Below are 26,199 nucleotides of genomic sequence, written 5' to 3'. Positions count from 1 at the left end.
ATCTTTTTTATGATGCCTGTATCACTTAGCATCATCTTGTCTTTTCAGGTCTTAATTGCTGCTGTAGCTCATGTTGTTGTAGAGGTGTGTGAATAAATATGGATAGCTACAATTGTCAAATAGTAGAATAGTATGTGGCAAGACTTCTTAAATTTGTTTTCAGTTGTGCAGTGTTGCTTGATCGTGTCTGTGTTGTAAAAATGCTATTTAATGTGTTAAAGACCAAATAGAACAGTGACTTAATGGCTTTCATAGTTTAGTACAATAATATAGCATTACTGCTTGGGGTTGAATGTTTTCTATCTTGCTATTCATTAAGCTGTTTTGACACAGATTTTTGCAATGAATATTTGGAAAATTTTATCAAAAAAAAAATCATTGCTCGTTAGAATTTCTGTTTTGCCTTTGAATTTCTGTTTTGCCTAGAGGACAATAATTCTTTAAATACTGTTTTTCGTAGCCAACACAGTTGGCAGTAACTTGCATCTTTTTCTTTGAAAATAACCACTATTCTCTATGCTTCAGTTGGATAGTATGTGGATAGAAACAAATTTTGTTGTTTGGTCATACATAAAACATTCTGGGTAGCAATATTTTTAGTTAAAACTCTTATGTTAGCAGGCATACTTTTTGGACTGAAATTTCAAATATAGACATTCTTTGGTGATTGAAATTTTTTAGGTAAATAAAATTTAAAATGTCTGAGTGGGTGGCTCTCCCAAAAATCATTAAATCCATTCCTTTTCTAGTTTTCCCCTTAATAATTCAGTGTCAGATTTGTATTTTTTGCACCTAAGAACAAACCTAGGTTTACTGGTTATTTAATTTCTGAAATATTGCAGTGTTGCTCAAATATCTTTTTTTTTTTTTTTTTTCCTCCCTTTTTTTCTCTCCTTGTAAATTGTGTAGGTGGTATGTGATGATAACATTTTGAGAGAGAATAGAGAAGCAATTGGGACTGCCGTGCTAAATTATCCTGGCACGTAGTGACTTGTACAAAGATTTATGTGACTGTTAAGGTAATAAGAAATATAGCTATCTGCTTCTTCATATTCCCCTATTCATTAGGTTCCTGCTGGTCTGTTTTTGGGGTTTTTTCTTCCAGAGGTTTCCAGTACAGGGCTAGTATTTAGTTTTTGCTGCTCTAAGGCAAACAGTATAGTCTAGGTACGGTTTACAATGATGAGTGCAACTCGAACACTTTCTTTGTCAATGGGTTGCATTTTAGCAGCTGTGTTGTCTTAAATCCTAGTCTAGACAAGAGAATTAAAGGTGTGATATGAGCACGTTATCCTTTTTTCAACATCATTGTCATGCGGCTAGCTCAGTTAGTTGGTGCTGTACTCTTTAAAAATGCACTGGTGACAATGTTTTAATTCTTGTCTTGATTAGGCCTAGACTAGGTGAAAGACCAGGTGAAGAATAAAAAAAAAAAAAGGAGTAAGTGTTTTTAGAGCGATCGGCTTGTTTTGAAACATTGCTTGCGTCATGTAGATAGAGCTTTAACGTCTTTTAAAATACTGTTATTATCTTCTGCAAAAAGTCAGGGTAATGAGGCAGACATTAAAGCATTTTAAAATATTAGAATGTAATAGCTTAGGGTAGTGGTCTGCAGTAAAATAAAATATAACTCTTATTTTATAGAATGATTTAGTGACTTCCTATTATTGTTCTGGTTAACAGGTAGCCACCTTAACTAAAAGATTAATAATGTTTGAGATTCCCATGTGAGTATCAACTCAACTACAATTTAATTTGAACTGGAAATGAATTGGATCAGGGCGCTGAACTTGAAGTGCTCTGAATGTTGTGAAGAAGAGCTTTGGTCCTGGATTTCTGATTAATTGCAAGAAAAGATGCTTTCAAGAAATAGCCACATAGATTGCTTCTGGGCTATATGTGCGCTTGCTGTCATGAGCAAGTTTTGGTAGGAGAATGTTGGTACCGTTTGCCCTCTTACTCCTAATATATTTTACAGTGTAGAGGATAAACCAGGACTGATCAACCTACTTTATCTGATTAGATCTAGTTGCAGTTTCCCACATTGCTATAACATCTTTTTAACTGCTGTACAAAATCTTACTTGAAACGTTTTATAAATGTGCAAATAATGAGAATGCTTTTTGCTTTTGAAAAAGCCATGGACTTTATAAGACCTATCTAGAAATGCATAAATTAAGTCTTTCCTCAAGAACTGCTTTTCTTTTGAAATTTCCTTACCATGTTTTCAATTTCATTTTTAAATTTTAGAAGATTGTTGCTTTTGTCAGAACAAAACAATGAATATGAAATGTTTGGGTTTTATACCATTTTCCCCCAAAGTTATTTCACAGTGGGGAAAAAAATCAGTTTTGGTTTTTGGTTTTTTTTCACCCACCTCTGTATTTAATTGCACTTGGCCATGATGCAGGATCCTGGACGTGTGTATTTTTTGAACCACATGACAGCAGTTCTTGTTTGTATACTGCTATTTGTACACTTTTTAAGAAGGTATGTTTTCAGTCTGTGGATTACTTTCTACTGCCAAAAGGACTTGATGTTGTAAAGAGTTTTCCTAGTAGTAATCTTCTACCTCCAGGTTCAAAGTTTGCCCCTCTTCTGCTGTAATAATTCTGCTGAAAACCAGTCAAACGGTGGTTTTTTTGTGGTTTTGTGGTTCAGGGTTTTTTTGACTTTAGGAATTAAATTTCTTTTTGAAAATAATTTGGAGGGCAGAAGATGATCACCTTGAACTATTTCTACTGGAGCATTTTATCGGATGCCTTTCATACCCCCCATCCCACCCCCCCGCCCCCCGAAAAAAAATAATCTAACTAGTCTGGGTGCTTCTCAGCCTCTGATAAAATCCAGGCTCTCCATCTCACTGCTTAAAGAAGGCATCTGCTCTGCTAGTCTCAGAAGCAGTTAGATTCTTGGTAGCTGACATGCAGGTTACTCCCTACAATGCTTGGAAGAGAGAAGCATGAGTCACCTTCTGCTGGGTTAAGGCTGCGGTCCACAACCAAAATCCAAGCAGTAATTTGGAATTAATTCTCCCATTGCTTTCGTCCGTTTGGGTGTGGTGTTAGGTTTGGGGAGGTGTGTGTGGGGTCAATGTAGTACCACTTTAATCTGTTCAATCTGCTTGCGTTCTTTAACAGATAACCTCCTCAGTGGGGGTTTTGGGGGTAGGAGAGATTGGTTTGTTTTTGTACCAAGAGTGCAGGATGCTGTCCAAAGCAGGGAATCCTGGCATTGATCTCCTGAACATCCAACGCATTGGAGGAGGTGCAATTCCTGCCCCCCCCCCCCCCGCCCCGTGTCAGCCTTCTCTTTTCTTTAATTTCATTGAGAAATAAATGAGAAATGGGTCTTGCAAAATAGCTTAGTGTTTCTTTTCTGTGTCAGTTCTTTAGGAATCTGCGTTGCTCTGAGGTGTGTAGTCCTGTTGCAGGAAACCACTTGAACTATCTCCTTATGTATGTGGAATCTCTCCTCTTGAGAGTCAGACCCTCTCGCTGACCTTAATTCAGTTAAATTCTAAAAGAATGGGAGAAAAATGGAAGCCACTGTGTCATCATGAAGCAACAGCTGACTTTTCCTAAAATATTGTAGTCACCTGGACTAGAAGAGTATTCTGGTGACCATTCACTGCATGGGATATTGATAGTGCATTTTTGCAGTGACTTTGCAGCGACTTTTTTATCTTAAGTGAATAAGCAGTCCTGAGAAATCCCTGGGTTTCAGTCTCTAGTATCTTTCTTCAGCTCGTACACCTGATCTTTTTCTGTTGTTGTTCCCTTGGGATTTGTGAATTTGCCTTCATGTATTTGTATTTGCTTTCACAGTGGCTCATCTTCAACAGGGAGATTGAAGAGTATTTTCTCAGTGTCACTTGTAGCTTAGTGGTTAGGGCAGTCTTCTGGGAAAAGCAGATGTGAAACATCTGTAAAGAAGTTGTGTGGTGCAGGTCTTTCACCTTCTTGATCAGTGCTGTCATCGCTGTACTGCTGTGTTAAATGCAAGAACCAGCATTGCCACTACTTACTTTTAGTCCCATGGCTTTGTGTGGAAATGATATCTGTTGCGTTTGTTATCGAGTATCTTACTGTTGGTGTGTTGCTAGATGGTGTGTTTAGTGAATTAGGCATCTTGAGGGACTTGGCTGCTTGCAGGCCTCGCCTATAAATCCCAAGAGAGCTTAGATGTGTGACCCTGTTGTGGTTCCAATATATGGCTCAGCTAGGCTTGCACAGCTGTAGGCCTTCAGGCAGCTACCTTGTTTTGACAAAAACCTTAGGCGGATGTGGCTTGTCAAGAAATCAAGTGGATAGGCAGAAATTTCGTGGAGCAATCTCTTGGACGCACATCCCTAAGTTCTTCTGGAGTCCCAGTATATTTACCTACCTCGATTTTGCATTCAGGCCCAGAAATATTTGCCATCAGAATGTTTTCCTCTCTTTACCTCCTGCTTTTTCACATAATTTTTATTCCTTACATTTTGAGCAGTGAATTCCTGAATGCTTTAGTATGGATCTTGTTAGTACAGAGTATTGCGTAGACCACAGACTTGATGATCATATCATCCACAGCATGGGCTTGACAATTCTTGTACTTCAGATGCCTTCCTTCTCTAAAAAAGGAGTTCTAAGCACAGTTTATATAGCTGATTGTAACATTATATTTGGAGTAGAATCTGCTTAGGTGGTTATCCTCAAACACATAGTTGTCTGAGGGATGATAGACTCTTTCCTAGGAAGAAACCGGAGAAGCAGATGATATCAAGACAGCTTGCTGAGAGTCCACAGAGTTTTAATGTTAAATATCAAATGTGAAGAAACTTGATTAATTAGTCTTCATAGGTGTCTCTTCTGTGTTTCCTCTAGTTTGGATCTGCAGCCTCACTTAACATTAAAAGCTGCGGATGCTCAGCAGGCTATCTTCATATCATCTGCTTCTCCAGTAGCTGTTACAGGTTGGCCACGTGAGAATAGACAGCCTTCTGCTCCTTGATCCTTGATGATGTTCCATAAAATTTAGGCATGACAGCATGTTCTGGAATGTCGCTCAATCCAAATATTCCCAAATTTGATTCGAATTGTGGAGAAGCTAGGCTGCCAGTTGATGTGGTGAATGACTGGCTATGTTTTGATGGGATTAGGTTTGAAGAACCCTCTGTCGCCTTCAAAGATAACATTATGCATCTGATGATAATTTTTCCTGGACTGTATGAATGGATATCTAATGGTCTTGCCTCTAGTCTGGCACTATATACATTATAGTCGTTCCATCTGGGACTGTGTAGCCTCTGTTGCTTACCGAAGTTATCACTGTCTTACTATGTAGCTGCTGCAAATTTCTGATGAGTCTGTTTACCATCTAGCAGTTTTTAGTCAAATCTCTTGTAGCCCTTTTATTTCTAGTGCTCTCTCTAACCAGATTTCATAGCAACCAAAGTCAGATGCTTGCTACCCATCAGATGAGTCTGTCAGCAACTGTTGGCAAGGAATGCTGTTCTTGTTACCAGTCCGAGTACCAGCTTTTACTTAAAGGTCTGGTGTTATTGTGGAAATAGTCCTGCTGCCAACCAGGCCCTGTGCCTCAGATTCTGCACTGACCATGTAATTGGAGGACTGCTGGACTTGCTCCGCAGCTGCGTGAGGGTGGTTTTCAGGAATCATAGTGAGCAAATGCAGTCCGTGGACAAACTCCTGATGGACTGGAGCTGCTGTTCTTTCCATCTTTTTGATTTACGCTGTTGGTTATGTTTGTAATTGCCCAGAGTTCAACTACTGGGCAGCTGTAATGGTTTATAGACAGAACACATAATGTGAATGTTTAACTAAAAGCAGGGCCCTTTCTCAGGGAAAGGAAGTGACTGGGACTTGCAGACAATATGAACCCTCAGTCATAACTAAACTATAGCAGATGTGTTCAAAATAGCATTATCTGTCTAAAAATTATATCACAAGAAGCTCAAGATAAGCATCATGGTAGTCCGACCTGATGATGGAAAGGTGGTTGCTCCTGACTGCTTTCTCTTACCACTTTCGTAAGTCTTTGATTAAACAAACCACATAATTCAGTTTTTATCTACCAAAGTTTACAATATAACTGTGTTCTGAAAAGGAAAATAAAACATACGGAAAGCTGGGATCAGGATACTTGAACTGAAAAGGTCCAGACTGCTCTGGAACATAAGGAAGAGGGAAGGAGGGTGAGGTGCATACCATGTATTGCAGCGCTTACTGGTGTATCCCTAGGCCTGATATGGACACACTGAGGAAAAAAAAAACCATGGTTACAAAGTTTTCGCTGCTGGGAAGAATTGTTACTTTGTAGACTCAACATAGGAAAGAAAATAGGATTTGGGGGCGGGGGGGGAAGTTTACCCCGTATTCTTTCCATGGATTCTGAAGAACTTGGTCATTCAATATGGTTGCTGTTTATTGCAGGATATTGGGGTTTTTTTGTCTTTATCTTGTTCTAGCCCTAGGAAACTGTATTTGGCTAAAATATACAAAAAAGCATCCTTTTTTAAATTGAGATGAGCATATTCAAGAAAGAAAACAAATCACCTAAAGGTGTGAAATCGCTGAACTTAGCGTATGTTGAATTCTTCTCCAGATGGTTTTTATTCAGAAATAGTGACTGCCATCATGGTAGCTTCACCTGCCAGAGAGGGACAATGGAAAGCTCAGTCTTGGATGAAAGCTGAGAAGGCACACCTTGAAAGTCCCTTATTACTCTGAAATTAAGCAATTGTATTGCCTTCCTAGCTGGGATAATTGGACTGGTAATTGAAGTCTACATTCTTCTCCCAGAGATGATCAAAACACCTTCCTTTGAAAGACTTTCTGTCTGTCTGCAAGAAATGTGGTTAGATTAAAAGGACTGGGAACAGTCTGGGCTTCACACCCCCGCAAACACCTTCCTATTAATTGAAATGGCCTTTCTGCATAGGACAAGTTAACGTGGAAAAAATAATTAGTGGACTATTTTCAGGAAATTCTAGTTACCAATTAGTGATTCAGCAAAGAAGGTGTAATGGGCACTAGGGTGTGTGGTACCTTTAAATATAGGCTCTTTCTTAAAAGAAATCCAACTTTCTTGCATATTTTCTTACCATTATTACTGTCGTTTTTGAGGGTTAAGGATACAAATTATCATCCTTTCTGTACCTAGAATGTGACAAACAGGCATTGAAATACTGGGGTGGTATTTTGTTTCTCAGAATAAAACAAAGTACATTACAGTTTAGCATCTTTCACAAACTGTTACCTGCCTAAATGCTGCCACTTTAAAAATAAGTTTACTCAGAGAGATAGCTAAAATGTACGTGTATACACAAATATATGCATATGTGTGCAGAGGGATTGCTCAGTCTTCTACTCTGTGGGATCAGGAGTCAGGACAAAAAACCAAAACGTGGATTTCACCAGGTTCTGCAGTCATCTTCTATTTAAAATAGGCTTTGTCCACATATGAAAATTTTGTCACTAAGTTACTTTCTGAATGTTTGGTTAAACCAATGTAAAGCCACGTTTTTTGTTTCCTACCCAATTTAAGCCATATTAAAATTGATGTCCGTGTGGGAATTTGGAATATTTTAAAGAAATTATTTACGTTGGCCTGGCTTGTTTGTTTTTTTTTTTCTCCCTCTGAAAAAAAATATGCCAGTAAGAGACATAGCCTCTTGTTGTGAAGGTTTTCATTCTTTTTCTCTCTGCCTCCCTCTCTCACACACACATGCACGCGTTGCTTTTTCTATCAGCTAGCAAAGCCCATCCTTTCCGTCAGCTGAGTAACTGTCTCTTTGGGTGACACAGGCCATCAGCCGCTGTACAGCCACCGGCAAAACTCCAGCACGGAGGTGCTCGAGTGCCCTAGGGATGCTGAGGGCTCTGACCTCAGCTCTGATGCGCCTGCTCCGCTGCTGACGCAGCTTTGGCACCGGCCAAAGCAGCCAGGTGCCTAAAGCCCCAGAGATGCAGCGGTGTGGGCAGCTGTGCGGTGACGGAGTCCTGGAGGCTAACCTTGCTGGTGCAGGCATGGCCTAATAGCTGATTGGGTTAACGTGTGCAAAATAAAACGGCCTTCAAGGTGATTGAGTGCCACAGAGTGTCTTCATAGACAATAAAACGGCTGTCATACAGGTTAATAAAACTCTTCTGGGAAAACTGAGCTTTTTTTAGCCTAGAGTAGACCCAAAGAAATTAACATTTATACAGTAGTTACCATATAAATAGCTCAACATCTGAGATGGTGAGTATATCTGAGCTCCTCATTCTAGCTGGCTTCATTTTAATAGTTACTCAAATATTAGACTTGAGATACACATACACACATGTTAGGAAGAATAAAATGTTTAAATTTTACTGTTTTATGTACTAGATACCTTATATCTGATGTGATTTTTATTAAAAAGTTCTTACTAGGAAAGTTCTGGATACTAGGATGGGCAAACTTTAGTTTCAAGTCTTCCAGTATATTCAGGACGCTGATTTAGAATGAAGTACTCTGTTGTTTTGTTTTGTTTTGTTTTTTTTCTGTAATTGCTACCTGTCTTATTGTAGGAAGAATGAAAAATGTTCCTAAGAAAATTATTCCTGAAGCTTATGCTCAACATAGAAGAGAGGTTATCAGTAAATCATACTTTATATTTGCTGCATGGAGGTAGTATGCTGGAAGACAGTATTTTATACTTGAAGATGAACCAGAACTTACTTAAAAAACCCCCAAACAAATAACAACAAACAAACAAAAAACCTCCCACATGACCTTGGAAGCTCTTAGTTTTGTATATTCGTGTTTAGATATGGAAACAGTTTCACTTAACTAGCTGATGTGCTCTTTTTGAATCAAATTTCTAGAGTTACAAAGTTGAGTTCTTAAAGATGGAGGTAATTTCTGAAAACTGGGGAAGAAAACCTTCTTGGTGCTCTGTTCATTCAAACATTCAAATTATTTAAACCATACTTATGGTAATTAGATAAATTATTCTGCAAGATGAGGGCCACCAACTTTCTGAAGTCACGGCAGAATGTTTTTCTTTCCCAAGTTAGAAGTCAAATGATCTGGTAGAAGCTCTTCACTCCTGCTGAGGCTTTCAGAGCATCTGCTAATGGAACTAGTCAAGGCTTTCAGATTCACATCTGGTTTTTTTTTTTCTCTGTTGGTGACAAATTTTATGTGGTAAAAGGACTTGACTATAGTCAAAAGGGTATGAAGTCATAATACTGTTTCTGAAGTAAAAGAGAAAATGACAGAACTTGCACTGTTTTCTCCTAAACTGGTTCACTATACCAGCGTGGCCACTGGCTTAGAGTTTCTGTAAAATAGTCTGTCTTCTGAAAAATACCCAGAGTTGTAACCTAATTGTACCGTTGTGAGGAAAATCTGTCTCAACAGAGCATTTTTTGCAAAGTTTTCTTATAAGCATTGTAGGATATTTTTATTAGCTTGAAGGACATTAAGCTGTATTCTTCTTTGGTTACTAGGGCAACAAAGAAGTGTCTGCTTTGTACTAGACACACAAATTCTCTTCAGGCTATGCAATGTCATATAAACTCTGGTATCTGTCTGCCTTAGCTTCTACATGGGGATTGGTGACAGAGCAGAAATTTATGCCAGGTTGTTTGTCTCTTAATCCCATTATTTTTATTTTACTGTTTCTTAAGTTTTAAGTGACCTGAAGCTAGGCTCACCGCAAAAGGTCAAATTCTTTAAAAAGTTAAATAAATAAAAGCCGCTATGGAAATGCGGTTCCTATCCATATGTGGTACTCAATTCTACAGAACAGATAATGGCAATCACATTGTCAGAGGTGAGTTTTGTAATCCAGGCTTGCATATGTTTTCAGCACTGGGTAGTGCTGAAAGTCAGCAGCTCTCACTTCTTGGAGTAAGAAGGCTCTTACCTCGACATGGAGGAGAAGCTGTTGCTTTTTGTGTGGTTCTGACTGGATGGCACGACGTGATCATTCCTGAACTCTAATCCTTTGGAAGCAGGTGATGGTGCTAAGAAGGTTTTGAATTAATTGTTAGGCCTATTCTTGAAGACTGTAAAAGTATAATTTTAATGAGCTAGAGAAAATCCTATTAGAATAGTTTAAATAAGTTTTGCAGTGGGGTTTTTGTCAGTGATAATAAATTGGTTAAAGGAATATAAGAGTGTGTTCACTTTGAAGACTGAAATAATACCTTACAGGACTTTAGTCTTCTGGCCCTTTTAAAATGCATATGCATTTGACTATTTTTGCTAGCCAAAGTTTTTACTTTGTGTATCCACTAAAAAGTTTCACTTTCTATAGTTTAAATAAACACGGATAAAGAGACTGAAGTTGTCATTAACTTATGCTTGAGCTTTAGTTAATTCTGTAAAGTATGGTTAATTCACTTTGCTTTCATAATGCTAGGATATATGTCTATCTTGAGTCCTGTAAGTATGATTATCAGTTCCTCTACATAAACGAATAGCTGTAACTATTTGTATAGCTTTGGCATTTGTTTCTCAGCCCATTTTCTGTGGAAACAGGCCTTATCTAACTCAGTTGTCTGCTTGTCTCATCTTCCTCCGTTACCTGCCAGTAAGTTTTGAATTCTGTGGCAAAGTTAAACTAAATTAAATGCTGGGGCAAGTTCCCAAAGAGGTTGTGGAAGGTCTGTCCTTGGAAGTTTTCAAGACTGAACTGTACATGTCCCTGAGCGAACTGGTTGAGATCTCCTGGCTGACCTTGCTCTGAGCAGGGGGTCAGACTAGCGACCTCCCAAGGTCCCTTCGCGCCCTCGTGGTTCTGTGGTTTGAAGTCTGGAACGAATTAGAAATCTGAATAATGATTAAGTTGTATCTGAATTGGTGGGAAAGAGACCCTGTCAGTGCTCTAGTTGTGGAAAAAACTGTGGCATGTTCTCAACCCTAATTATGGAGTGGAGAATGGTGAGGGGAAGAGTTGTAGGCAGAAGGAAAAACTAGTTTTAGATATCAGCATTGACCGCATATATAAGAAACTAGACCTACCATTGTCCTCATAAATTACTTGCCAGACACTGTGCTTTGTAAAGGGCTGGATGCTGCTTCAGCTTTTCCAAATGAAATATTAACAATATATTTGTCTCAAAGATTTTTCTTTAACCCAGCTACAGGCATAAACTTTGATACATCTGAATTGGTACAAATCTGTTTGGTCACTTTCCTTCTTGTCCCCCACCTTTATCAATGCTTCCTTGTGCAGTAGGTTTATGATATTATTTTAAAATATTACAGTAATTCATCTAAAGGTTTGCATGTCAAGAGATATGCTTCCGAAAGAAATTTCTCGTGACAAAACATGTATTGATAGATAATTTGTAATGCATGTTAGGGTCACGGTTAAGTTCTTTGAATACAGCAATGTAATAAATTCCAAATATGAAACAATTAGAATCTGTACATTTGCTGTATGATGTGCAAGAGGCTTATCTTGTGTTTAATAGGTATCTGCAATTTTCATTGCCTTTGCAAAGGGACCTATTCAATTCCACATGATCAGAATAGGCAAGCTTTTTGACCTTGTAGAAGTTTTGTGTGGAGAAGAAAGAAGGAGGAGAAATCCCTTAATATCAGCATGTTTTAAGATACTGTGAACCCTTGCAGTTTCTGCTTAAGCCAGTGGAGTTGAAGTGAGGTAACCACCTTGGCTTTGTCCCCCGTGCTGGTGTTCTTGCTCCTGGTCTGAGGCACACTTAATCCAATAGCTTTATTCTTTCTGCTGGAAAGCTTGATGTTGGTGCAGAATCTACCCTAACGTATCTGTTCTCAATACTTGTAAAGAAAACACGAAGATTTGTGGTGTTACATAGCCTACTGCTGAGAATAGCTGGGATGTGGGATGTTTTTCTCTGGGAGAGCGAGCAAAACTGCTAACGCATCCTTCAAGATGTTCAGGTTGCCTCCATTGCTAAGGATGGAAGACCTCAGAAGTGTTAATGCGCCATAGGCGTTCAGAGATTAAATCTGATGACTGTTTTCTTCAGATGGAGAACAGAGGTACAGAGCTCAAGGGACTTGCTAGAAATCATGCGGGAAGTCTGTAGGGGGGTATGGAACTGAACCCACATCTCTTAAATCGCGTGTCAGCACTCCTCTCGCTTGATGCTTAATGTGTTTTCTGCAAGGTATCACAGGATAAAGTTTAATTATATGTGGTTATGTCTGAAAGAAATGGTCACTTTAAAGAATTGTCTTTTTTAAAGACTTTAAAATACAAATAAAAGATAGATGGTAGTCTCTTTAATTTTAGTATCTTCCATATGTTGTACATTTGGTAGGTACTGAAAACCTTGACATATCCAGTCATACTCATTATATTGGAATAAACATTAATATATTAGCATGGCATATGGCTTAAAAATATTTAAGGTCAGAAAACTAATACGGTCATTAAGTATAATTTTTCATTTTAATTTTTTTTAATGGACCCAAAGTTTAAATACTTAAATATGAGGCCTAACTTTCAAGATATTGAGCCATTCCTACAGCTAGTAGCAGCAATTTTCAAAAAGTTAGATGCTCAGCCTTAGTGTCTGGAAATTTTGAGCAAGAACTTTGTATTTAAGCAACCATGCTGTGCCTCATAACCTGCTCATAGTTTTCTTGAGAACTGGACTTCTTTCAATGTGAACTGAGTGTAGACACAGAAACTAAGTGAAATCGATCCACCTGTGAGTATCTCAGATTTGTAGGAGATTCTGATTTTCCTTTTGCTTTTAGAAACAAGAGAATTGGTCATGATGGAAAAAGTCAGGTGAAACACTTGCCTTGCATTTTATATAGAATTGAAACTTGTGGTTATTGCTTCTTAAACTATACCAAGGAATAGAAAATTCTTAATTGAAAATTCCAGTGTTTCTAAGTTGCTAAATGTGGCCGGCACTTCACGATTTCAACAAGGTGATGTTGATGCTCAATTGTATAAGATGAGAATTTTGATTGGCATAGAGAAGGAACTCAAGGATTAAAATATTGTTTGAATATGCTCACAGCAAACCTGCTGCTGAGCAGGTAGATGTTATATGCCACTTAGAGTCTTTTCAGTCTTGGTAGTAGACTTCAGTGGTAGATATTAGGGAGAGGTGTCCTGTTTTAAGGTGAAAGCTAACCTCTTGTTTGCGAAGGCTTTTGAGCATCTGAAATGGCAGTGGATGAGAACGGCCGTTACTCCTGCCACAGGCTCCTTGTTGTCATCTCCAGCGCTCAAAGTGCCTGTCGCTTCCTATGCCAGCGCCGTACTGCGAGGGGAACTGATGAGGTCATTGGATGTAGCTTAAACATGCATGGAGTTCTGCAAACTTGCTGAGAAAAGGTCTCCCTAAGATCTTGATGATCAGGGATTTTTCTTTAGGACTTTCCTTTAGTGACTGGTGAACTCTTCTCCCATAGGGCATGTTGGCAGGCCATTGAATTTTCGGGTACACTTGCTGGTTTACCATTTAAGCAGGTGACAGAGCTGAAGATAGGTTTTATCCGCAGTGACTTGCAGAAGCAGGTTGAACGTGTGGAAGGAGTTTATTGTTATTCTAGTTGCCCCATGAGATCTTAGGTGTGGAAAATCCTCTATAGATAAGAATTCCTCTCTGAAGTGATTGGAAATAACCTGGAAAGTTCTTTAGTGTCTTTCATGCAGAAATTATGTGCTTCATCCTGTTGCCTCTGTTGCATCAGAGGAATATAGGTTTACTAGATAGCCTTTGAGTATGTGTATCAGATAGTATCATCCACCATTCTTGTCCCTTGGAAGGTCTCAGCTGTAAGCTGCCTAGAAATAATGTGTTCAAGTGCTTTGGCTGAAAAGTGCTTATAGTAAGAGTTGGGAAACAAATATATATAGTGCTTCGTTACATTGGGTTTTGTTATTGTTGTTGTTTCTTGGGCTTTTACTTGGAAGAGAACTATTTCCTCTAATTACTTACAAGCACAGTACCAAGGATGAGCCTGCCAAACAATTTCAGCAGAACTGGCATTGGTTGAGACTTTTCCTAGACCTTCAAACCAAACTGGAAAGTGTAAACCGGCTGTAACAACCACAGAACTGAATTGACTTTGAAGTATTTTATTTAAGTTGAGGTAATTATTTCCAGAAAGTTTCATGTAGAAGAACAAAGATAGTTTCTGAAGCCTCCTCAAAAGTGATATGGTCTGGTGGTTATTTTATTATTCTAATATTATTCTTTGAGTTGTTTTACAATTATTATTTAATTTGCTGTCCTATGAGTAAGTACAATTATCCTGACTTTATATACCTCAGTCTATCCATCCGAAGAGTTTGTTTCCCAAAGGCTATATAAGGAGTTCATGTCAAAGCCTAGAAGAAAATGTTAGATCCCCAGTCCTGCAATTAGGGCATACACTGTTCTTTATAGCAAAATAATTCATGACTCAGCCACCTAATTGCAGTGGGACTTCCAATAAGCTCTTTAACATCTACTCATTTATAAAAATTATTTTAAGACTTTTTTTTTTTTAAGTTGGGAGTTGTGGCTTAAGTAATTAAATCCTTACACAACATAGCTTACAAAACTGAGTATTAAATGCAATTAATTGGTAAACTGGAATGACTTGTTTGCATCAGAACGATGGGGGTTTTACAGCTGTTCTGTATGGATTTACCTGAGAAGCTGTAATAATTTCCATTAGAGAGCAAAGTGCTCAAACTTTGCAGAAATCTGCTTATTTTTAGATTTACATATCTATCTCCTGACACATTCTATACATGTATACATGTGTAGGCACATCTTCATTGGTGTATATTTGCCGGACTCCATGGAAAAAGATATAGCTCTGCAGACTGAGCCCCTGCTGTTGATTTAACTCATAATGTTAAAATTTTTAAAGCTACCAAAATACAAGGAATCAGGGTTTGGAAACAATGAAACGTTCTCTGCATAAATTTCTTAAGACAAGGTAGTAATTGCTTTAGAAGTACGTATGTGTGTTTCCTGCTGCTTTGGTTCAAGACTTGGAAGCTTTCAACAAAGGGTTAAGATTGATTGTTTTCCCCTTGACAGTTCTGTGGTCTTGCTTCCTCTTCCTGGTGTTTGAGAGGCTCAGAATCAGACTAGGGAACACTCTGTCTTTTCGTATCCTCTGAAGCTGATGTGAGTTTCAACTGCTGAGGATTCTGCATTAAACATCCAAGGAATTGTGTGAAAGGGATAAGAAAAGGTCTTGATAGTTACATTTGGAATATGTTCTTTCTCTAGATGAGGGAATTTTTAGTTCAAGTTATGACAGATTTTACTGCAGGCAATCAAAATTTGCAAGTTACGTTACAAAATAATGTTTAGTAATATTTATGTATGAATTTGTAAACAATCTAATAGATTTAACTGTTGGTTTTGATACTTTTTTCATATTGCCCAGAATTCTTTTACTGTGTATTTTGGCAGGATTCTTACCACAAATTTTTTTGTAAGTCTAAAATGAAGAATAATTATTTTTACTGACCTTCTGATCTTATTTGCATCATCATTGTCCCATTTCATCCCTTAAATTACTTTCCTTTTTGAAATACTATCAAAAAATGCCAGAAATACATTTAAAAAAAAAAAAAAAAAAAAAGAGGGGAAGACACCCTGCATGTAGATGAGGGTAATAAAGGTGATTTAGTACTGGAGACTCCTTTTGATGATTAGGAATAGTTATCATGGAAAGATACCTTTACATTTCAGTGGTCCCAGTATTTAACATGTAAAGCTAGAAATCATATGTCTTTCCATAAACTTCAACAGGACTTAAGCTAGTTATAAGAAAAAGTCTTTAAGAATACACATTTTTTCCTCTTAATTTGTTTTTATTATACAGAACGTTTCTGCATTTTGGTTGAACATATTTGCCTCTGATATGAAGATCAGGCAAAAGTCCTAGAAAAGATGCAACATTTCCAGAATGTGAAATCAGAGAACAGGAACCCATTTGAACTTTTTAATGTCTTATCCTGTACTGGTCCAGTTTGCTTTTCCACCCCATCCCCAGTTTAGGGGTACTGGACAATCTCTAGCACAGTTTAAGGGAGTCAGATCAGTTTATTAGCCTTGGTGTACATAATTTTTTTGTAATTCTTACTTTTTTAATTCTTCATTTTTATTATATTTTCACTGCATGTCATCTTTGTTTTATCTTTATCCAATGACAGCTCTAATGAGAAATCTGAAAAGTACCTTGTAAAATAGATTCAGATGTGATATGAGGTACTGCCCATGTTTTTCTCTCTCTGAATAAGATTGGAGGTAGAAAAAATGGGAGGTAAAAGTCTCTGAAGATCATTTACATACCATTCGTCTTGAGGCTTTCTAAATGTTTTAAGCTGTTACTCAAAGTACACATATTAATCTAAACAGAAATGTGGATAATGTATGTGCCATGTGAGGCAAGATAAAACGTAGAAACTGTTTACTGCTGTGTGGCATATAAGGCTGTGTGGTCAGTGGTACATAGCTGGGCCACATAAAGCATTTAAAGTCCATGTATTTATTGATTCCACGTGGCTATGGTGTCCATCCTCAGGAAAACTGTGGCATTTACTGTGGCCCGGTAGTCCCAGAAGCTCATTAAAGATGGATAAGAGGGTGGTTTTTAGCATTGAATAGTTATCTGGGACTGGGAAATACATGCTGGTTGTCTTTTATGGAGCAACGACTGTATCTTGCCAGTAGTGATATCCTAGATATGATGATATTTGGCTCCGCACCAGTGTTTTTCATGGGCCTATAAATGACTGCAGTCGTGTTATCTCTTCAGGAGTTGCCACTGCTCAGTATCTGTCGTATTGGAGCCTGAGATAGTGAGGTCATTTAAACAGGGTGAAGTACCTTGTTCTTTAAACGTGTTCTGCAAACACGTGTAATTGGTCTTGCAAAAATCTGTTCCTGAAGAGGTCTTGAAAAGTCAAGCCTTCCTGTGCTGCATTTGAGTATATTTCTTACAGGCTCTGCTATGATGTTTGCCCCAGAATACATACTGCGCTGCACTGATACAGAGGAAACTGGCAGGCTGGCCAGGTTCAGGTGGCCCTCATGCTTTTCATTAGGAATGGTCAGTGCTGCTCAAAGCTTTTCAGCAGTCCTGAGAAAATTGGATTTTCCTGCTGCAGGAAGGAGGAGCAGAACTGTGCCACTTCTCCAGCGCTAAGGGGACAGGCAGGGGGGAGATGGGCTGCACTGAAAGGCAAGACCTCTGCCCAGCTCCCATAGCAGGCTGAGCTGCCCTCTCACACCTCCTGCGATGGCAGAAGCAGTCTGGCTTCTCAGGGCTCTGGTACAGGTGGTGGGGTTTTAGCCTCTTTTGCTCTGCTAAAAGTATTCGTGAGTAGGTTAGATCCTACTTGAAGACTTTGGAAGGATTTGTGAATTCCCGGGTTTGATTTTTGTGGTTGTATGGAAGGGTTCTACATTGCTGCTTGGGCGTTGCAAGGCAGCTCGTTTTCCTTTGTAAAGAAGCTGTTTTCCTCTTGGGTCACTGAAATTCAGCAGGGTGAAAAGCCTGTGAGGAAGAGATGTTCTTCTTCCCTTCAGATTTCATTAGAATTATGTAACTCTGCCACATCTGGGAAATCACCCTTTCCCATTGCGGGCCTGTGCTGCTGCACACCACCTCAGCGGTGGGTGTGCCAACATCTGGCCTGTCCAAAGCTCCGCAAATAGCGAGCGGAGCCTCCAAGGGCAGGCAGAAGTCGCCTCCGGCAAGGTCAGCAGCTGTGGTAACGAGAGCATTGAACCAGGGATTTCCCCCATACTCATTAGAATAAAATTTGTCCAGGATACTAAGTGAGGCAGAAAATTCTGGCAGTGTTGGGAGGTAAAGGGTGGAGAGCCAGCTTGAACTTCAGAGCTTGCAGAGCTTTAGTTGAGAGCTAGGGCTTCCACGGTGAGTTACCAGAACCCAAAAGCTGGGAAGGACAGTGCGGAGACCCTTAGGGACTCTGAATGCAGGCAAGCAGGGGCTAGAACCACTACGTGGAACAACGTTGTTTCTGTAAAGTCCTGTTAGTTCACAGTCAATCCATCATCATCATCATATTTGGAGAATACAGTGCACAGACATCTGGTCTGGCTCTCCCATACTCAGCTTGGGTCTGGCAGGACTGATACTGAACTGGAGCTCATAAGCCCATACTGGAGCCAGTCTTCTGCTCAGTATCCATGGGCTGTTTTCCCCTGATTTGCTGTATTCCACCCTCTGTTATTCTAGATAATGGATACTGACTTTTCTATGTAGAAAGATAAATCGTGTGATTATATGTATGTGTGTGTGTGTATTATAGACAGTTCTTCGGCAGGCGTAAGTATATATATTTATATATATAAAATATACATAAATATAAAATATATAAAAAGTCACACAGAATATACATATATAAAAAGTATTTTCTCTGTAAAGTTGACTACTCAAAATTTAGGTAATACAAGGATATATTTTGCAAGAGCAATTTTATTTTTGCCCTGTGAGGAGGTATTTGATAAGATGGCATAATGAGGGTTTTGAAGAAACACTTTCTTACACAATTTAATGTTGCAAAGTGGTTATTGGATGAATCTGGATTATAAGGTGAATAAGGCTATTGACTATTGGATTCCTATCTCATTTTAAGTAGTGAAGGTAGGCAGCGAATAGGGTAAATGCAAGAGGCAAAAGCAGGAAAAAGCAATACAGAAAAGTGCTTCTATTTGTTCTACCTAATAGTTCCTAGGTGGTCCTGTGCAAATAAATTAAATTAGACTTTTCACATCTATCCTGTCAGCTCATTAGTTCTTCTTTTTGTTCTGCAGTATGAAACTTCACTATTTCCACTGCTCCATTTCCCAGGTGCTGAGTACCCGTAGTAAACAGATCCTCAGATATGTAGTTGCCCAGCTTTTCTAGGGTTCCTAAACCTTTTTAAGCCCTTGAATATTTCAGTGGAACTGGCTATAAACCTGCAACAAGTGTGTGGGTTTTTTCCCTCATATATTTCTCAACAAATTAGAGTGATCCTGCAGAATGAGAAGAGAGGTGATCTTGTGTGTTAATTCTGGCTCATCTACTTCTTCACTGAATGTTTCTCAAGTGACTGCTTTGAATTTCTCAATTTTTCCCACTGGTAAAATTGAGAAGATATAGAATACCTGGAGGAGCTGGCAGGGGGAAGTTTGGGGCCCTCAGATATCAAGAAATGCAGTGAAGGTGTACCTGATTCCACTTTCATTGAAGGGTTTTTAATGCCTTACAGCAAATACAATAGGACACATGCATCTGAACAATAAAGATAAAAATAAATATTGAATTGCTGTCTTATCTGTTGAATGTCATCCATCTTATGTAATTAAAGACTATGCTATCGTGTTTAAACGCGGGAGGACAGATTTCAAGATGCTTGTGTGTATTTTGGTACTTAATTAATGGCAGCTTAGCTTTTGCAAGAGTTCCAAAGGTATCATTGTGTTAAATACTGTATATCCACAGAGTAAGAAATGGATTGTGTCTCGTCAGATGGTAAAGGAGGGTAGGATAAATGGTGAAAGTGAGGGGAATTCTCTACAATTATAGACCACAGCCCTAGGCTGTGGCTTAAATGACATTCCCATAGTTAGCAAAGAGACATAACAAAGTTCAGAATTTCAGCTGCATCTTACGACATAGTTGGACCAATTTTTGATACTGCTGTGGTGGTGTAAGAGTTGCTGAGGTGGTTTGAGAAGTTACTGCCCTTTTGTCCTATCTGACTCTGTGGGAGCCTGCCATCCCTGCAGTAGAGCCAACAGGAGCATGTAGGTTCCCTCTTCCAGTGCAGTCTTGACAGCTGAGGCTCGTCATGGCTGGTAGGTTAGACCAAGCTGCTGGATGTTTCCCTCAACCAGCCGAGGCACATGCACCAGCTCTGCTCCGCTGCCCTGCCTGGGAGGCAGGGAGGGTGGGCGGCGGGGATGAAGAAGGAGTAATCGGTGGCTTAAGGACAGCGACATCTTCAACTGCTGCAAGCATCAGCTATGACGGTTGTCTGTCCACAGCTCGTTCTTACACAAGTGATTTGACTTAAAGCAGTACTACTAAGCCAATACAAAGTAGAAACTCAGGTTTAAATTAAGAGGGAACCATCTTGTTTCTTGTAGACTTTCATTTAGTTTAAGTGCTAAAAGCCATAATCAGTTTTTCTCCCAGTCCTTGTCGCTTTTGTGAGAAAATGCATGTAAGAGTATTTTGGAAATAGGCCCAGTGTTTTCTTCTCTGCTATGGCAAATATGTAAATTTAAAACCTGACTGAACACTTATTTAGTTTCATGTCTGAAGAAAGGTTTATGCATGTGAGGATGGGGAAAAAAAAAAGTAAGGAAGGCATTTTAATTTTTTTTTTTAAAAATTGGCAAGGATCCTCGCACAAGGAGGTGCAAAGTCATAAATTCCTTCATAGCTCATATGATCTATTGTGCTGTCCAAGTTGATTATGAAGCAGAACTGTGATATTATTGCCTGGAACTTAATTTTTTTTTCTTTTCAGCTTGTTTAACTGGCATAATGATGTGAATGCGGCAAGGGAGAGTTATATTGGCTAATACATGTTTTTGTATAACAATACTTTTGTATGTATACAGTACTTGAAGTGGGCTACATTTCCTGAAATCAAACAAATTTGCTGGCCCTTTTGGTTTTCTCCCTTTTATTGCTAATCTAAGAGTTCTGTATATATTAACCAAAGGTAAATGTACCTTTGAAAGAGAAGGTGATGCATCTTTATCACAAGCAGGAAATACAACATGATACCTGCTCAGGGAGAAGGAGGACGTAATGTTGAAGGGAGGGTTGGACATCCATCCTGTTCTTACACCCTGAGATTGCCAACATAGAAAATATTATTATATTCCTAGTTTTTGTAGTGTGGAAGTGTTCCTGGTAGATTTCCTGGTGGGAAAGAAAATTCGGAGGAGGAAGCATTCCCTAGAACTCTAAGAAGGCTCTGGGGAGAGAGAGATGTGCAACAAATCGCTAGAATGTGAAATATGCAAAGCGTTTTTTCAATGTAAAATTTTAAGATCATCCAAAAGTCTCTTTCCTGTTGGGGCAGTACTGTTTGCAAATAGATGTTTACATTAGAATGTTGCCGTTCTTTAAATATAATTATGCTGTTGTTGTTGTTTTTTTTTTTTTTATAACTGTAGGTATGAGAAGGTGCCAGTAATTCTGGTTGGTAATAAAGTGGACCTGGAGAGTGAGAGAGAAGTATCATCGAGTGAAGGCAGAGCCTTAGCTGAAGAATGGGGCTGCCCCTTTATGGAGACCTCTGCTAAAAGTAAAACGATGGTGGATGAGCTCTTTGCGGAAATTGTTAGACAAATGAACTATGCAGCACAGCCAGACAAAGATGATCCATGCTGTTCTGCATGTAATATACAATAGCATTAAAAATGACCTAACCTGGACTTAATTTGCAGAAATTTTGTAAGGTGGTAAAACTGTCTACTTCACTTCCTGGTTTGTGGGTCACTTGAAATACATCTGTAGTGAAGTAGCAACATTAACTCAGAGCTGAGCATTGAAAGTCAATCACTGACTCTGAATATAATTGGGTTAAATGACCACATCTCACCCGTTTTTCCCTTTGAGCACCTGCAATTTTATGGCATAGCCAGTTGATCTACAGGGTCGTTTCGGTCGAGCGTACGTGTTTTGTCATGTCAGACAGCAACAACAGCAACTATTTCCGAAGAAGCTGGAAAACTTTTGGAAATGGGAAACAAAACCAGTGGAGAGAATATCTCTGAAGACCATTCACAACTAGCATAAGCGTGAAAGGAGAGCCAAGTCTTTCAGTGTCTAATTACCGTGCTTCAGGACGTGCGCTATCACTCGTGGCCAAGTTTGTTCAGTCAAATATGTTGATTTCACCAGAACTTCTGACAGTGTTAGAGGAAGAGGCTACCAGAGACCTATACTGTTTGGATTTTTTTTCAAAATTGATGCTATTATTTCCACACTTTATCCCACATCTTGAAATAGAAAACATTGCATCAGTGTGTGAAATGAGGGGCAAGATCTGAAAACAAAGGACGGGTGAAGAAACAGTCTGGCATTGGAATGTTTTAAATCTTTCGTTTTGCTGCTGAAAAATGGAGGATTGCTTCAGGTTTTGGTCTGCAAAAAGCCAAACAAACCCTCTGTTTACAAAGCAGGAAGCATCTTTATTTATCACTTTACTGAACCAGGAGGAAGCAACTGTGATGAAAAAAAAATTGCTGAGCCTTACTAACAAGGAACACTTTAATAGATTAACTAGTACCATCTTGTAAGGAAAATTAAGCCATGTTGCATCCATATGTTCCCTTCTGCAGAAACCTCGTGGGACAGTATGAACATCCTGCATTTTTAAGTTTGTTAAAGACAACAGTTTTTCTTGCCTTTAAGGGCTACGTTCTCTGGTGTGATCCCTAACTAACCTTTGAAAATCAAGTTTGCTATTTGATAGCTTTAATGTTGAAAACTTAAATTGAATAACCACGTGAAATCATTTGGTTCAGAAGTGAAATAGTTATGGTTGTAATTCCTTAGGTGAGTGTGGAAATGGCTCTTTAATTGCCTGACACACTGTTCAAAGGTTGCCCCAATTATTGGAGTGTTAAATGGTGGGAGCAAATATTTTATTTTGAAAGGATGCTCGAGCTCTGACTTGCTAGTTTCATAGCAGTGAAGTATTTATCATTTGCATGACTAATGGCACAGAAATACCTATTCCGAAGTCTTACAATCAAAGTATAGAAGAGTTTTCAATCACAATGTTTAGATTTTAAATGCTGGAGAGATTGTCTTGAGCTGGATCTTTTATAGGTAAATTTGGCCATAAAAATACAGAGTCACTGAGCCTGTGGTCTAAATAACACCATGTGTTTATTAGTTTTTCAATCTTGTGCAGTAACAGTGTAGTTCCTTGTGTTTAAATGAGTGAAAACAGGGACGCTGGGGTGTGTGTGTGTGTGTTGAGTGTGTATGTGTGTGTGTGTATGGCCCTTAGAAATGCCGTAATTGGAGTTAGGTTCGAGAGTTTTGCCTCCATCTGCAGAACTTCCTAAAAACGCTCTCATCTGCTACAAAGAAAACTTGAGTACAAAATGCTTTGCAGACTTTCATACATAAATATCCTTAACATTTTGAATTATAGTTCAGTGGATGATAACTAAAGGAAATCATATTAATGGAAGAGAACTGGCCATCGCTGCCCTTAATCTTTCAAGACCTTTCCACAACCAATGTATCAAAGGGCATTAGATGTCGCAAAACATTAAGCCTTACTAGAACGTAAATGTAGCCCGTTTCCCATCTACCTTGCAGAGCTTTCGTTACTGTACTTTGTTCTCTTAGGGAGATAGGCACACCGTTTATTTCTGGCATCTGAATGCCCATTTTGGGTGCTCTGAATCGCCCTCCTAGAGGCACCTACCTCTTGCCATTGACTATATAGTAAACTTAGGCTTTTAACTTTGGTCCTTCAAGTCACACAATTTATATGCCTAAACTAGATGGTATGAATGTTCTCTTCTCCTCTGCCCGCCCAGTGTGTCAGCCATCAAGCTTAAGCAATATGCGAGATGTTGAATTAATGATGTTTCAATGTTTAAAATATCTAGATTGGGAAGTGGTTTATTGAGCAGTACGACCTAAAAAAAAAATCCAAACCCAAAACAAACAAACAAACAAACCAACAAAACCAAACCCAAATTTGAAATTGACTTGGAAGTGCATGTTATGCAATGTTATTTACAGAGATGTTAAAATCTTACCTCACAGATTGTTCATCAACCAAGAAAATGGCATGAAGTACAATATGAACAGCCTAACATGAAGTTCATAATATAAAACAGATGGGCTTTTAATATAGGAAAAATTGCACAGTGAAATTTTTAACAGAAAATATTAATGAAAATATCTCCCAGTCTTGTTTCTTCATTACACTCTTACATTTTCAAGCAATTAGGCCATATGTAAGCTACCACACAACGTGGCGGGGGGAAAGTGTAAGTGGTGTTTTTCATTGTATAGTTCTGAGGAAGTAGTTATGCACTATTTGTATTTCCACTAATGTGAAGATAGTGGAGCTTGAATCAATGACAGTTGCACTTGACAGAGATTTTTTCAAATTCTAGGGGTAGCAGAAAAGGGGGAGGCAAGTGAGCCATGCAGCAGCTGTGTGGCCACCCTGCGGGAGTCGTTGGTCTTGGGTCACTGTTTCGTTTGTACCCTGATAGGATTACCAATTATAGTATTTGAAAGTTTCTTCTAACATGCCTTAAAATATTATGATTTGTTCCAAAGACCCACTTTTCCTTTGGCTGTTCTTGTAGAGCTTTGTATTTTTCTACAAAGACAGCATTTTTCCAGTTTCGTTTTTTGGTTGGTTTTTTTTTTTTTTAAATGTTGCAACTTTTATTCTTTTAAGCTATGATAGTGAGAGCAACTGTTTCCTCTTTCCCTTAAAAATACACACAAGAACTAGTCAAAGCAAACAAACCAGAATCAGATCAAGAGTATTAAACACAACTGCATTGGGTTTTGGTTTGGTTTGGTTTTTTCTGTCATGTCTGTTCCCCCCGCCCACCCCTTCAGAGCATCAACAAAATTTTGGTGACATTTTCTGTTCTGGTTCTAGCCTCTCCCTAACCCCAGTGCTACAGTTGCCATTACTTTTCTGTGGGAAAACTACTGGTATTTGCTTTCCTGTATAGAATGTTGCCTAAAGATGTCAGCCATTTGGCTGGGGGGTTTTGTGCATGTTTGTTTTTTATTTTTATTTTTTTTTTTTTTACCAGTGTGCTGTCAAAGCACTGGTTAGGCTTTAATTGTGAAACTCCGCAACAAAAGCAAATGTTTGACAACTGCAGGAGGCTTTTATCTGCATTGTTGTGCATCTGTTAATTCTTGATCAGGGTTTGAAGAAAGACTGAAGTGGGTTCTGGAATCAGGCTTAGCGCTGTTGATTTGGAGTTTCCTAGGGGTGAATTAATGTATTTCACAGTTAATTGTTGAGCTCTAATACAACTGGCAACTTAAAATGGGGCAACAGTTTGTTTTGTAACAATGTCAGTTGTTTAAACCTTGATGTTTCAAATAAAACAAGAATTGTACATAGAACTCAATGCAAACTCAGCAGTTGTATTTGGAGTTAAATTATTTTAACAAATAAATTTATTTAATGAAAACTCCCTTGCATTTCCTGTATTGTCCATTTCGATTGATCAAAAAGCTCATCCAAAGCTGATGAGGGCTACCCAGTCATTTCAAACAACGCTGTCAACTATTTGCAGTTCAGCTAAGTATTTCTTGCCAAAAGACTCTTCTGGTACTAATTAAATAGCAATAAGTAAAAAGCAAATATACTTTAATTTTTATGCATGGATGCATGTTGTGATTTAAGTTACAAGCTTGATAAAGAACCATAGCAAAGGGGTTTTTTGTTTACTTTTCTTAGAGGGATATACATTGACAACAATCAGTAAGACTCGGTATTTGATGAGATATGGCTCTTGCTATGGCAAGAGAATAGTGCTTATTGTAAAATATAATAAAATGATGTACGAACCTGGTCAATAGATGATATAGTTAATACGCAGAACTACTTTTACAACATTGAGGTTGCAAAGAGTTAAACAAAAGGATTGTTTGTTATATCAGCTGTTCAATTGATGACTGTTTTGCAGGCTTTCAGTGCCATACAAAAGGAGTTAGTGTTAGAAAGAACTTCAAATACAATTAGCGGTGCAGAGATTTATAAATGAACAGTTGAGCTAATGCTAACAGGATTATTCTAGCTAATTGGCACTGATCAGCAGTTACATTTTAGTCATGCCAGTATCACTAAAATACCCTGTTTTCAGTAATGATGGGTGCTTGGTGCTCTCTTGTTTTCATGTCATGCATGCCATAAGGAACAAGAAGCCTGAGGCTGGCTCTTAAAAGCTCCTAGTTCTATGGATAATATAGAAGGCTGACACATACTGCTAATTTTATGTTTTTGATTTGCCCATTCATTCTGTAAAACAGTTCCAGGGTAATTTTTGCTGATGGGTTCTTGCAGGCTCGTTAATTTAGTAATATCCTTTTGTTTTGCCCCAGAAGATACCTATACAGGGACATGTGCTCTTTTCAAATATTGAACAACTAGAAAACTTTGAATGTTGTACTCTTAACAAATGCTTTCTCTGGGGCTTTTTTTTTTTTTTTTTT

General features: G+C 38.5%; 1 protein-coding gene across 1 annotated transcript in view; it reads left to right on the top strand.

Moving 5' to 3' along the window:
• RAP2A (RAP2A, member of RAS oncogene family) overlaps positions 1-25,107 on the top strand; it is a 32,640-nt gene extending 7,533 nt beyond the window's left edge. Inside the window, exon 2 of the mRNA XM_087757889.1 lies at positions 21,147-25,107. Within this exon, the coding sequence (XP_087614015.1) occupies positions 21,147-21,384 (238 nt within the window). The 3' untranslated portion in view covers positions 21,385-25,107. The remainder of the gene's footprint in view (positions 1-21,146) is intronic.
• Positions 25,108-26,199: the final 1,092 nt, after the last annotated feature.

The sequence above is a fragment of the Nipponia nippon genome, unplaced genomic scaffold (assembly GCF_047370975.1).
Source record: "Nipponia nippon isolate SJK-2023a ecotype South Korea unplaced genomic scaffold, ASM4737097v1 scaffold_2, whole genome shotgun sequence".
Lineage (NCBI taxonomy): Eukaryota > Metazoa > Chordata > Aves > Pelecaniformes > Threskiornithidae > Nipponia > Nipponia nippon.
The sequence above is the reverse complement of the archived record's forward strand: the minus strand, read 5'-3'. Positions and strand labels throughout refer to the sequence as shown.